The sequence below is a fragment of the Oncorhynchus clarkii genome, chromosome 6 (genome assembly GCF_045791955.1).
Source record: "Oncorhynchus clarkii lewisi isolate Uvic-CL-2024 chromosome 6, UVic_Ocla_1.0, whole genome shotgun sequence".
NCBI classification, from domain to species: Eukaryota; Metazoa; Chordata; class Actinopteri; order Salmoniformes; family Salmonidae; genus Oncorhynchus; species Oncorhynchus clarkii.
Window position 1 is genome coordinate 21,617,597 of NC_092152.1, and position 12,727 is coordinate 21,630,323.

A 12,727-nucleotide genomic window follows, 5' to 3' on the forward strand; every position below is an offset into this window, starting at 1 on the left:
ATGGCTTTAGTTTCAAAATGGAAGTATTTGTATGTGCTTGGATAGATTACCAACGACTTGCCTTGAGTTGTGCCAGAGAGAGATTCAGAGAGGTTCCAGGGGGGCCAGGAGGTCCAGGGAGGCCCTGACATAAATAAGGAAAAACAAACACAATATCTAAATTAATCTCATTGCCCTGGGTTGCCAGATTGGGTCAGGAATTATTTTGATTTCATTAAACAGATGTAAAGTGTCTGCTACTGTAATGTTTTGTGATGTGAGTAGGGTCATACTCACAGGCAGGCCTCTCACTCCAACAGGACCTGCTGTTCCAGCAAATCCTTTTAGACCCTGACAATTAGGCAAATTTAGTCAGTGCCCTCAGTCAATCCCCCAATCTCCAAATAATTAATTGACAAGACACAAAGGTATGCATAAAAACCGAACAAATGTGTGTATTTGTATTTAGAGAATTGTTATACACATACCTTTTCTCCAAACAAACCCTATAGAAAGAGAAAATTCATCACATTAGCATTTACTTTTTTCCTGTAAAAGTATGTTTACTATATTTTCAGAAATACATGGGTAATAACAGTACCATATTTCTGAAAAAGGACAACTTACAGGCAGTCCAGGTAGACCTGGGGTCCCCCATTCCCCATGAGGACCAATGTCTCCCTACAAAGACAGAACACATAAATCACTGTTAATACAACTCAATAGCAATGCCACGATTAATGATGAATACTTAACAGAACACTGAGTCAGAACACACTAGACGGACAGATACTAGAAGGTGCATCTTACTTGTTCTCCTTTTAGGCCAGCCCTCCCTGTCTGACCCAAAGGGCCTTGTGTCCCCTGAAACAGACACTCAACTGACTCAATACATAATGGAACTGGGTCCATTATTACATACAGGAAATGTATAGGGATATGAACATGGGAATGATGGAGGCAAAATGCATCCATAGTGAATCTACATTAACATTTTTAGTACATCTGACTCAAGTGTAATACGCTTCTTGGGATAAATGAGCTCAAAAGTACCTTCAACCCCTGACCCCCAGGAGGACCTGTTAATCCCATCTTCCCCTTCTCTCCCTGTAAATTTAGGGGAAATAAATTAGTGTCACATAAAATGAGCTCAAAGTGCTGTACTTCTTCAATCATATCATAATCCTGTTGAGGCTTCAGTCAAGGTCTTACCTCTATACCTGGTCCACCCATTAGACCCTTCTCTCCTTGTAAGCCAGGTGTCCCCTTTGAGAGAAACAAGGGACGTTATTTGCTGAGTTTTGGGGACCCAGTGATTGAGTTATACAGCTAATCCTCCTGGCATTGAAAAGTGCACACAGCCTTTCCAAAACAGATCAAATAACTTACATAAGGCCCTTGTCTTCCTGGAGGCCCGGTTGAACCAAAATCTCCCCTCTTTCCCTGTAGGCCAAAGAAAGGTCAAATCCTGATTAAAATCTGATGCCCCATTGACCTTACACAAACTCTCACCCCTGCAAAATATTATCAAGGTGAAGAAACATTATACGGTATGTTATGGCGAATGCAAAATCGGGCCAGAGTTTCTCACGGTCAATAGTGATTACTGACCTTTTCTCCTCTCTCTCCACCTAAGCCTTTGCTTCCAGTTTTTCCTCTATTCCCCTTACATGGAAACAAAAAAAGCTTTTAGAATCAAATGAAGAATCAAGATCCATATTAGTTGGAACGATACATTTTTACCATATGAAAAAGAGACTGAATAAGCAATGGTGTAATTCTCACCCTCCTTCCAATGTGTCCGGTCTTTCCTGGATACCCATTTCGACCATCATAACCCTGACAAAAAGAAAGACCTACAATCACATACTACACTAAGTGGACATTATGATATGGCCTTTGATACAGGTAGGATGTGAGAATGGGACAGAGTACTAAATATGTAGATGTAAAGACAGGTGAAAGGTGAAGCTTAACCTGACCTTTTGACCTTTCTGGCCTAGTCTCCCCTCAGGGCCTGTTTGACCTTTTGGTCCCTGAAGAGCAAAAAGGTAATGTTGACTTATCCTAAAACGTCATCAGTAGACATTTATTTCTGGTGAAGATATTGGAATATGTGTGTTTCATTTGTATATAAGGTCTAAAACGTTATTGTAGCACTTACCAAAGGTCCTGGTGGGCCAACAGTTCCCTGAGGCCCCACCTCACCAGGCAAACCCTAAGAGTAGGGATGAGTAAAAAAAAACATCAACCAAAATGTTTACCAACTTATGTCATGTTGCCAAAGACATATCAACACCACAGTTCACGTGTCTGTGTTCCTACCTTCAATCCAGGAGACGCTTGGGGCCCCCTGTCGCCTGGAAGACCCTCTGGCCCCTGGACCCGACAGAGACATTCAGACCGTCATCTTAATGAACAATTTAGATGTTCTCTAGAAAGAAAGATATCAATCAGCCTCACCTGCTCTCCTGGTTCTCCTTTATCTCCAGGCTCGTCTTTGGGCCCCTTAAGTCCCGGGAAACCCTTTGGACCAATCTCTCCCTGTCTCCCCATGCCTCCCCGCACTCCCTACGATAAACCAACAAAATTGAATTATGACAGAAATTGACCATGCAAGTGCAATCAATGATGCTGTGCATATGGTTTGAATTACAATCTTATCAATATAAATTGGCAGATTTGGATACTAGGTACCTTTGGTCCATGTTTCCCCATGTCACCATTCACTCCACTGATGCCTGACATCCCCTGTCATTAGAAGACAACAGCTCAATAAAACCAATCAAGCCTACAGTTACATTACTCTCTATAATTCATACATGAAAATGAACAACCATTTTGCTGGCAATACATACCTTAAGGCCTGAGTTTCCAGGGTTCCCAGCCATACCATAAGGGCCTTTGTCCCCCTAGAGAAATTACAACTCCATGTTACTGTACAGCTATATGGCATCTTTGTCCCGATTGTGATTAGAGAATTTCATCATCATACTGTACCTTCTGCCCTTGTGGTCCATCAGCCCCAGCCAATCCAAAAGGTCCTGGAACACCCTGGAACAATAACAGGTTGTGAGGCAGAGTATTCGACAAAGCCATTAGAGACATTGCCATTACTGAGTAATAACAGATGTTCTAACTATCAATACACTCCAGTCTACTTCAAACCTACTTCCAGTCCAGACAAGCCCGATGGTCCAGCTTCCCCCATCAACCCCACCTGGCCCTGATGAACAGAAACAGAACACCGTTGAAGCGCCAAATCTACATGTCACACACACACACATCACCTCTATTAAACCATCAAACATTAGTATAGAATACACCTTATCAGTCACTCACTCGTAGTCCTACGTAGCCCTTCTCTCCCTTCACTCCTCTTTTCCCATTGTCCCCAAGAGCTCCTGGGGGCCCCTCCGACCAAGAAAATCCACGAGGTCCTATGTCCCCCTGGAGGGGAAAAACAACAATATGGAAAGTATCAGATTGGGATTTGTATGGCAGAGGAGCAAGAAAACATTTTTCAAAGACTTCTGAAAATCTTAACAGGCATTGTATCATACATATAGAACCACACATAAAGCATATATTAAGTAGGCCTTCTTTATCCTGTTAATTCCATTACCTTTTGTCCTTTAGGACCAGGATATCCTCTGTTGCCGAAACCTCCCATCTCTCCCTGCAACAGACAATCACAGAAAACCATGAAACCACATCCCAAGCTGATAATGATGACAGCCTGTGTCTGTAGATGAGCTTGGTAGAAAGGGTAATACAACTGACCTCTTTGCCCCTTGGCCCAGGCTCACCCTGTATCCCCTGGGAGCCCTGTGGCCCTGGCTCCCCCTGTAGTCCATTCGGCCCTGCCTTTCCAAAGGGACCTGGAGCTCCCTGTCTCACAGCAACATAGATGGAGTCAGAGAGGTGGGGATAGAGTAGTGAGCGATCTAATTAACACATTTGAACTGAACTACTGAAAAGGGGAGGAAATCCTATTGTGATGATGTCACTGACCGGTTTCCCCTTCCTGCCAGATGGCCCCTCCTCACCAACTGTTCCTGGGGGACCCTGGGAGGCAGGAGAATACAGTACAGGGTCATCAATGTCAGCCATGATAGCACTATTGCAAAGGTATTGTATGATATACCACACTTTACACCATGAAAACAAGAAATAGCAAAAAAACACAACATCAGTCCTAATGGAGGTGGATGGGTATACGACTGTCTAAGAACAGACACACACCTGCTGTCCATCCAGTCCAGATGGCCCACTGTCCCCAACAGGCCCTGCTGCTCCCTAAACAGACACAACAGTACAGTACATCACTCAATGCATTACTGACTGTCATGATTTATGCTTATTCCTTTCAATCTATCATTGGAAAATAGAAAAAGACAAGAGCTAGGGCTGGCATTGAACTCACCTGCACTCCATTTTCTCCAACCTGCCCCGTTACTCCATCTATCCCAGGAGTGCCCTGGATACAGTAGATAAAATACATTATCAGACTCAAGAGTGACTATACATGTATTGATAATACATGTTAATATCTGTAATGTTCATTAAAATATTTAATCAACAGAATATATAATAATACAAATATAATATAATATACTAATATAATACTAATATACAGATAGGCCTCTGATGCCATTTTTTTATTGGAATGAAACAATGAGAAAGATGAAAAGTACCCACTCACTGGAAACCCGGTGGGTCCGGCTAGCACCTGAGGCCCCAGAGGCCCCTGGCTTCCTGGGGGGCCTGGCTTTCCTGTCCTGCCCTCTGGCCCTGGTAGGCCTGGAGGACCCTAAAACCAGGTACATAGCGGTTAAAGCGTTGGGCCAGTAAACAAAATGTCACTGATTCGAATACCAGTGCCCTTGAGCAAGGCACTTAACCTTAATTTGCTCCAGGGCTGCCCCTGTAAAAAACACATTGCATTGCACCTATCTGATGTATGTAACAATAAAAACCTATTTTTTTATTATCTTCTGATTCAACCAGAAGACAAATATGGACCATAGTACATTCACATCAGCCAACCATGGACCTCATAACTTAATCTGTCTCTAGAAAACAAAATGACCAAATCATCAAAGTGCCATCTAACCAAACAAGAGGACAAGGACATGATTTAAAAGTGCTACTCACTGGTGACCCCTGTATGCCATTGAGTCCATTGTCTCCTTGACGACCCTGAGGTGGATAAACCAGAAAAACATCATGGCAGAGTCAGGCTGTAACCCCAGGGGGAAACCTCATCCAGTGTGTCTAAAGCTAGTCTGTATTAGTCAAATGGTCTTAAAGAGTGAGCTTCCTTACCTGAGGTCCAGCCGGCCCTCTCTCTCCATGAGATCCCTTTAACCCCTATAGGACAGATCAAAAACATCAACGTGGTAATAAAAGGTATCAATGTTTAATATTTCCACCAATATTAGTTTACACTATTCTTTCCATAATGTGAGTGTCAGTACAGTGTACTCACTGGTGGTCCACTCTTCCCAGGGATACCAGCGGGACCTCTCACACCAGGTTCCCCCTGAGGTTAGACAGACAGACAGGTGGCATTCAATGAAATCAACAACTATACTAACACTAACATGTGGTTGAACTGTATGGGGTATTTTCTTACCCTCTCTCCAAAATGACCAGGTCTCCCAGTTAAACCCACTGCTCCTGGGTAGCCCTGTACAAGGAATGGGTTTTCACAGTTACGGTTACAGTTGGTTGTTCCACACAAAGTTGGTTGTTGGCAGTAGTAGGTACCACTGCACTAAGATGATAATAATTGGTTTAAACATCTATCTTTTACACTTTTCTTAGAAAAAAGAACAGATTACAGTAACACCTACAGAGCATGAACTCTCACAGCGGGATTATAAAAATACTTTTCTAAACACATTAAGATAAATTAAATGTAGACTGGTTATGGCCACTAGCCCACTCTAACACCTTGTTGGGGTTGGACAGGCAACACTTACATACATGCCCACTGGCCCCTGGCGACCCTCCACGCCATCTTTCCCTGTGAAGCCCTAGAGAACAGAGAGACTCATTAACGAGAAATGTCTGTAATATTTCGGTTTGAGACAGAGGCTCTTGGCCTACAGTACTCACCCTATCACCAGGTGGCCCAGGACTGACGTCTTGTCCAGACTTTCCTGGAGGACCCTGTTGAAATCATGAAATATATATAAACATAAAGGGTAAGAATGGGTAGGTTGAGGAGGGTGACAGAATGTGCAGGTCCAGCAATGATAGGTGAGCGACATTTATTGTTGGACATACCTGAGCACCTGGGGGACCTGCTCGTCCTGGTGCTCCCCCCAGACCTGAAAATCCCTGGATTTATGACAGAGAGGTTAAACACACATTGACTCGTGAATATACGACCATGTACTGTAGCAACAAATGTATACCCCAATTCAATGTGCCCTACCAGCATCACGTATCAAGACTTTACAAAGCAGTGTTGAGGACCTCAGATCATCCCTGGCTGTGCCATGTTGAATGTGTCTTACAAAGACACTGACTGACTGAGCCTACAAACCCCTGGGGATGATCAGGGCCTTGTAAACCTCTTTACTGGTACACTATCTAGTCTTATCTGTCTGACATGTAGGTGCTCATATAAACAGGAGAGCTGGGACAGCAATAGCCACCACAGGCCCACAGGCAAGCTGTTATATCTGTGTCTAAGGAGGATCATCTGAAAAACAACCAATCACACCTCTCTTTATTGATATGGTTTATGAGAGTTCAGCAATGATTGAGCCATTTGTGTTTCTTTTCTTTTTACTGTTGACTTTTACTTGTTTAGAGCTGATTGGTTAAAGGGGTTTGACTCACTCTGTGTCCTTTAGTTCCAGGAATACCAGAAGAACCAAGCTCACCCTACAATCACACACAACAACACAAACATTACACATATTGTTTTTATCATGCCATACATTTATTTTCTGTACAGATGTAGGATCTTAATTTTAGTCAGTTTTCTACAGCAGGAAAATAATCCTGCAGCAAAGGGAAATTTGAATTATTATGTGGATTATAATTAATGGACATTTTTGTAGGGGCAAATCAAGTCTGACATTTCAAAGTGGACATTTTAAAACTCAAATACACTACAATTTTGCATTTCCTGTTGTGCAGGAAAGTTCTCTGCAACAAAAGAATGAACAAATTAAGATCCTACTATCTATCTATCTATCTATCTATCTATCTATCTATCTATCTATCTATCTATCTATCTATCTATCTATCTATCTATCTATCTATCTATCTGTACACAGAACTTATCCTGAAACCTACTTATCAACTTATCCTGAAACCTACTTATCAATAATGATTGAAACCGCTGGGTTAGTACCTGTTCAAGGAACTGCATTGACAATGCACAATAGACAATAAGGAGTCAGTAGAAAATTCTAATAAGTGATATTTAAAAAATTAAAAGTTATAAAATGGGAACCTGTGTACCAGGCTTTCCTTCTGCACCCTCAGTCCCAATGAGGCCTCTAAAACCCTGCAACATAACACACAGACATAGACACAAACACGTCTGGCATACATACCACACACAACAAGGACAGCTGATTGTTACTATAGCTACATTATCCATCAAGGATTGTCTGTCAAGTAATACTCATATGAGAATGAATACTGTTCTCTTACCAGGATTCCAGGTATACCAAAAAGACCAGGCTGTCCAGTACGACCCTGGAAATAGAAGATATCAGAGGGAGAATGTGATTATTCCCCCAGTCCCAACAACATCTACCAGCAGAGGGTATAGTAATGTATCTACAAATAGGATCTATTACAGCAGTGTTTCCAAACTCCAGTCCTCCAGTACCCCACATTTCTGTTGTAGCCCCGAACAAGCATACCTCATTCAACTTGTCAACTAATCATTGAGCCCTCAATGAGTTGAATCAGGTGACTTTATCAGGGGCTACAACTAAAATTATTACTATTGGGGGTACTCGAGGACTGGAGTTGGGAAACACTGTATTTGAGGAGACAGTTACCCTGGGTCCTTTAGGTCCTGATTTCCCATTATGGCCTGGAGTTCCCCTGTGGCCCTTAGGTGGAAACAAAGAGAGACATTCAAAATTAAGATTTTGAGTCTGTATTATGGCATGTGATACAAGAATATGGCATGACATAACTCTGTCAGTATTATATTGTATTGTATTGAAACTCAGGTTATAAGACTTTGACATCTTTGGGAAGCTGGCCATTCAATATTGGCTCATTGAATGCAGCTGCATGTAGACTAGAACAAAGGAGAGGTCTAACAGAAGAGCTCTAGTTGTTCCCTCAGGACATGAAGTTCCCTCAGGAAAAATAAAGTAATTCTAAGTCTAAGTCTAGTGTGTTGTAATCACTCCACCAGACAGTGATAAACTCTGCTGACCTTTGACCCCTCCTTTCCAACCACTCCCTGGAGGCCTACCTCTCCGTCTTCACCCTGCATGGGAGAGAAAGGGATCAGAGCCCTCTCATCAAAGGTTCAAATGAGCCGTGCCATTTCATAAACACAAACTACAGGTATCCAACATAATCCTTCATACATTTTACATGAATCATGTATCAGTATGTAACAGCAGAAGAGGTACAGTAGGAAGATGAGGAGTGTTATTAATGTATGTTACAGTAATAAAGGCTGTGAATAGCAGGTGTCATCCTGATGTTTACCGGAATGCCTTGGGGGCCAGCCTGACCTCTGACACCAGGAAGGCCTGAGAGGCCACTCTGACCCCTCTCACCCTGACGGCCTAGGATCCCTGATGCACCAACAGAACCCTGAGGAAAAAAATACTAATGGTATCAAAACACCATATAATATGAAGCTTTTCATTTTTATTTTAACGAGATCTTCATGAACATGGCCTTTGTGATAGTCATGATTCTTGTACTACTGCATCCAAACCCATAATCAAGTCTCTACCCTGTCTCCTTTGGATCCAGCATCTCCTTTGTCTCCATCTAGTCCTCTGAAGCCCTATAGGAAAAGTCAGATCTGCTCAGATAGGATTCATAGAATAGAGCCTCACTCCTCTCTAAAGATGTCACTCCTGTTTAATAAACAAGAGAATAATTATATACATCTTACTGTGCCACCTGGAGCCCCCTTCAGACCTGGAATTCCAGCAGTCCCCTAAAAGACAGACAGATACTTCGTCAGAGAGAGGAGAGGAGGTAGAGAGACAGTGGCGTGGATTTGTTTAACTCATAAAGTCACACAGATGATTTAGATTCTCTACACTACAGTGTATCCCAGGGTATCTAGCGAGATCGGATGTCAGGCCCATTGTTTGGTGAGATTAAGTGGGGACCCTTTTACTATATACCATGTTAAGGGTAAATATAGGTATGCCCTCATCCCAATAAGGAAACCCCTGTAAAACAGATTGCCATATCCAAAATATGTTTTCCATTTCTGTTGTTTTAGAGCTTGAACTAAAACCAGGAGCTAAAACATGTGAGTGAAATACCAGCTGGCAGAGTTGTAAAATGAGTGAGAAGTCAACTCATATGTTTCTGTATAAAAGCCAGTCAGCTCTGAGATGCAAGACACATGGAGATTTGTGATTTTAAAGAACTGTATTGCTGCAGTGAGGCCATAAGTCAAACAACAAAGCTGGCGAATAAACCTTTTTTATTCTGATGACCCAGTTTTAAAACAGCTTTTAGAAGCAGTTTTCACAATAGTCTATGTTGGCATGTTGATTATGCCATGCAGAATGCTGTTTATGTTTAACCCAAAACGTGTTTGCAGCCACATGTCTATCCAAATAAAAATGTAGAGTAATGTGCAGCTCATCCACAAAGAACTCACCATGGGCCCTTCAAGGCCTGATAAACCCTTCATGCCCATTGGCCCGACTTCACCCTTTAGAGAATCAGAAATAGACAAACATAATCAAATAGACTAAACCAACTCCTACCAGGTGCCATCAGCAAGTGTCTAGGGGATAGAGGCAGGGGTTGATTTATGACTGGGCCTATGTGGGTTTTGACAAGAGATGAATTTTATTAAACAGAAGATGAACGTGACTAAACTTACTATGTCACCTTTTTGACCTGGAAGACCATACATCCCTGGATGTCCCTGACAACAAAATAAATGAGAACATTCAATACTGTTTCAGCAAAATAAAATGTTGACGTATGATGAGGCTATATGCAAGTAGACCAGTTGTATGCATACACATTGTGTATGTCAGAGCCTGTTTATTAATAGGTCATAAAGTACATCTAAGTCATCATACAGTATGATTGCAATAATGAACAATATGATTATACGGCCTGTGCCAGGATCTGAATCACATGGTTATGAGGCCATCTGGATATGGCTAATATTTCACTAGACTGAGACTAGCCAGGAGATGGATATTTAAAAAGTAGGTTTTCATATCTACACCACTGTCTTACTAGGCTTCAGGGAGAGCCCCATTGTCTGCTCTGCTTGCCAGGAGCCAGCGTTTGGTGTGCAGGAGCAGTCATTAGGACTAGACCATGCCAAAAACTAAACAGGTAGCCCCAAACTCAACTGGACATTTACTGAGAGAATACCAGGAAAACAAGTCATCTCCTAGATCTACTGTAGCTGGCAAGAACATTGAGATTTCCACCAGTGCTATTATTGTATGAACTGAAAATGAGTATCTATAATCATATAATTTCACCAATTTTGCTGCCACAGTATATCAAAACGCATAAGGATCAAGTGGAATATTATAACCACAGAGCCTGTGTATTTGTTGTGCAAATTAGCTGGCATATCTTACTTGCAGTGGCGGACTGGCCATCTGGAATTTCAGGCAAATGACAGATGGGCTGGTCCATTTTTAGTAGACCTGGGATTTGCCAGGGACCTCATAATCTGATAATATCACGATACTTAGGTGCCGATACAATATTTATTGCGAAAAATATGTTGGCTCACTATTTATACTGAACAAAAATATAAACGCAACATGCAACCAATTAATTTTTTTACTGAGTCATAGTTCATATAAGGAAATCAGTCAATTTAAATAAATACATTTGTCCCTAATCTATGGATTTTACATAACTGGGAATACAAATGTGCATCTGTTGGTCCCAGATACCTTTAAAAAAAGGTAGGGGCATGGATCAGAAAACCGGTCAGTATCTGGTGTGACCACCATTTGCCACATGCAGCGTGACAGTTCTCCCTCACATAGAGTTGATCAGGCTGTTGATTGTGGCCTGTGGAATGTTGTCCCACACCTCTTCAATGGCTGTACAAAGTTGCTGGATATTGGTGGGAACTGGAACACGCTGTCATACACGTCGATCCAGAGCATCTCAAATATGTTCAAGGTGTGACATTGGAAGAACTGGTACATTTTCAGCTTCTAGGAATTGTGTACAGACCCTTGTGACATGGGGCCGTGCATTATCATGCTGAAACATGAGATGACGGCGGATAAATGGCACAACAATGGGCCTCAGAATCTTGTCATGGTATCTCTGTGCACTCAAACTACAATTGATAAAGTGCAATTGTGAGGCCTCCCGGGTGACGCAGTGCTAGCTGTGCTGAGACTTTGGGTTCGAGCCCAGGCTCTGTCGCAGCCGGCCGCGACCGGGAGGTCCATGGGGCGACGCACAATTGGCCTAACGTCGTCCGGGTTAGGGAGGGTTTGGCGAGTAGGGAAATCCTTGTCTCATCGCGCATTAGCAACTCCTGTGGCGGCCCGGGCGCAGTGCACGCTGACAAGGTCGCCAGGTGCACAGTGTTTCCTCCGACACATTGGTGCGGCTGGCTTCCGGTTTGGATGCGCGCTGTGTTAAGAAGCAGTGCGGCTTGGTTGGGTTGTATTTTGGAGGACGCATGGCTTTCGACCTTCGTCTCTCCCGAGCCCGTTGTAGCGATGAGACAAGATAGTAACTACTAACAATTGGTAACCACGAAATTGGGGAGAAAAAGAGGGTAAAATTCAGAAAAAAAAGAGGAGAAAAAAAAGTGCAATCGTGTTCATTGTCCATAGCTTATGCCCATACCATAACCCCACCGCCACCATGGGGCACTCTTTTCACAATATTGACATCAGCAAACCACTCTCCCACATGATGCCATACATGTGGTCTGCAGTTGTGTGGCTGGTTGGACATACTGCCAAATTCTCTAAAACTACGTTGGAGGCGGATTATGGTAGAGAAATTAACATTAAATTCTCTGGCAGCAGCAGCAGCTCTGGTGGACATTCCTGCAGTAAGCATGCCATTGCATGCTCCCTCAAAACTTGAGACATCTGTAGCATTGTGTTGTGATATAATATTCCACACCTGTCAGGTGGATGGAATATCTTGGCAAAGGAGAAATGCTCACTAACAGGGATGTAAACACATGTGTGCACAAACTTTGAGAGAAATAAGCTTTTTGTGTGTGTGGAAAATGTCTGGGATCTTTTATTTTAGCTCATGAAACATGGGACCAACACTTTACATGTTGAGTTTGTATTTGTGTTCAGTGCGAAAAGACAATGGAGAACAAGCTTTTGATATACTGGAATTTTGGCGTAGGTACAGCCGACTGGCGCTAGCTAATGCTACCTACAGAAACAAATATATATACTTTTTTTTTTTTTTTTTACAAATTTATACTTGGAGTCAAATATCAATATAATATCGTCAACAAATAATATTGTGATATTTTTATTTTTCCATCACAAATGTTTAGCCTAGTGGGCCTTTATAATTAGTT

The 12,727-nt window shown here is 42.3% G+C and overlaps 1 protein-coding gene across 1 annotated transcript; it reads right to left on the reverse strand.

Annotated features, from left to right (window-relative positions):
* Nucleotides 1-46: 46 nt before the first annotated feature.
* LOC139412325 (collagen alpha-1(V) chain) lies at nt 47-8,459 on the reverse strand. The gene is made up of 37 exons (XM_071159161.1): nt 8,405-8,459; nt 8,016-8,069; nt 7,660-7,704; nt 7,465-7,510; nt 6,835-6,879; nt 6,274-6,327; nt 6,103-6,156; nt 5,967-6,020; nt 5,618-5,671; nt 5,471-5,524; nt 5,308-5,352; nt 5,137-5,181; nt 4,685-4,792; nt 4,406-4,459; nt 4,225-4,278; nt 3,994-4,047; nt 3,763-3,870; nt 3,605-3,658; nt 3,322-3,429; nt 3,152-3,205; nt 2,980-3,033; nt 2,838-2,891; nt 2,677-2,730; nt 2,443-2,550; nt 2,305-2,358; nt 2,144-2,197; nt 1,962-2,015; nt 1,765-1,818; nt 1,591-1,644; nt 1,369-1,422; nt 1,192-1,245; nt 1,033-1,086; nt 790-843; nt 607-660; nt 468-485; nt 277-330; nt 47-124 (listed from the first exon to the last, which is right to left on the reverse strand). Exons 2-37 carry the CDS (start codon nt 8,042-8,044, stop codon nt 47-49), a joined length of 2,079 nt encoding a protein of 692 aa, XP_071015262.1. The 5' UTR covers nt 8,045-8,069; nt 8,405-8,459.
* Between the last annotated feature and the right edge of the window lie 4,268 nt (nt 8,460-12,727).

What these genes read in the sequence shown, in the direction of transcription:
- LOC139412325 (XM_071159161.1), bottom strand. Translation starts at nt 8,044, where the DNA reads ATGGGAAATCAGGACCTAAAGGACCCAGG. An exon ending in CTGGTCATTTTGGAGAGAGG is followed by an intron (nt 5,525 to 5,617) that starts GTAAGAAAATAC and finishes GTCTAACCTCAG; the next exon opens with GGGGAACCTGGTGTGAGAGG. An exon ending in ATGGACCACAAGGGCAGAAG is followed by an intron (nt 2,892 to 2,979) that starts GTACAGTATGAT and finishes TAATTTCTCTAG; the next exon opens with GGGGACAAAGGCCCTTATGG.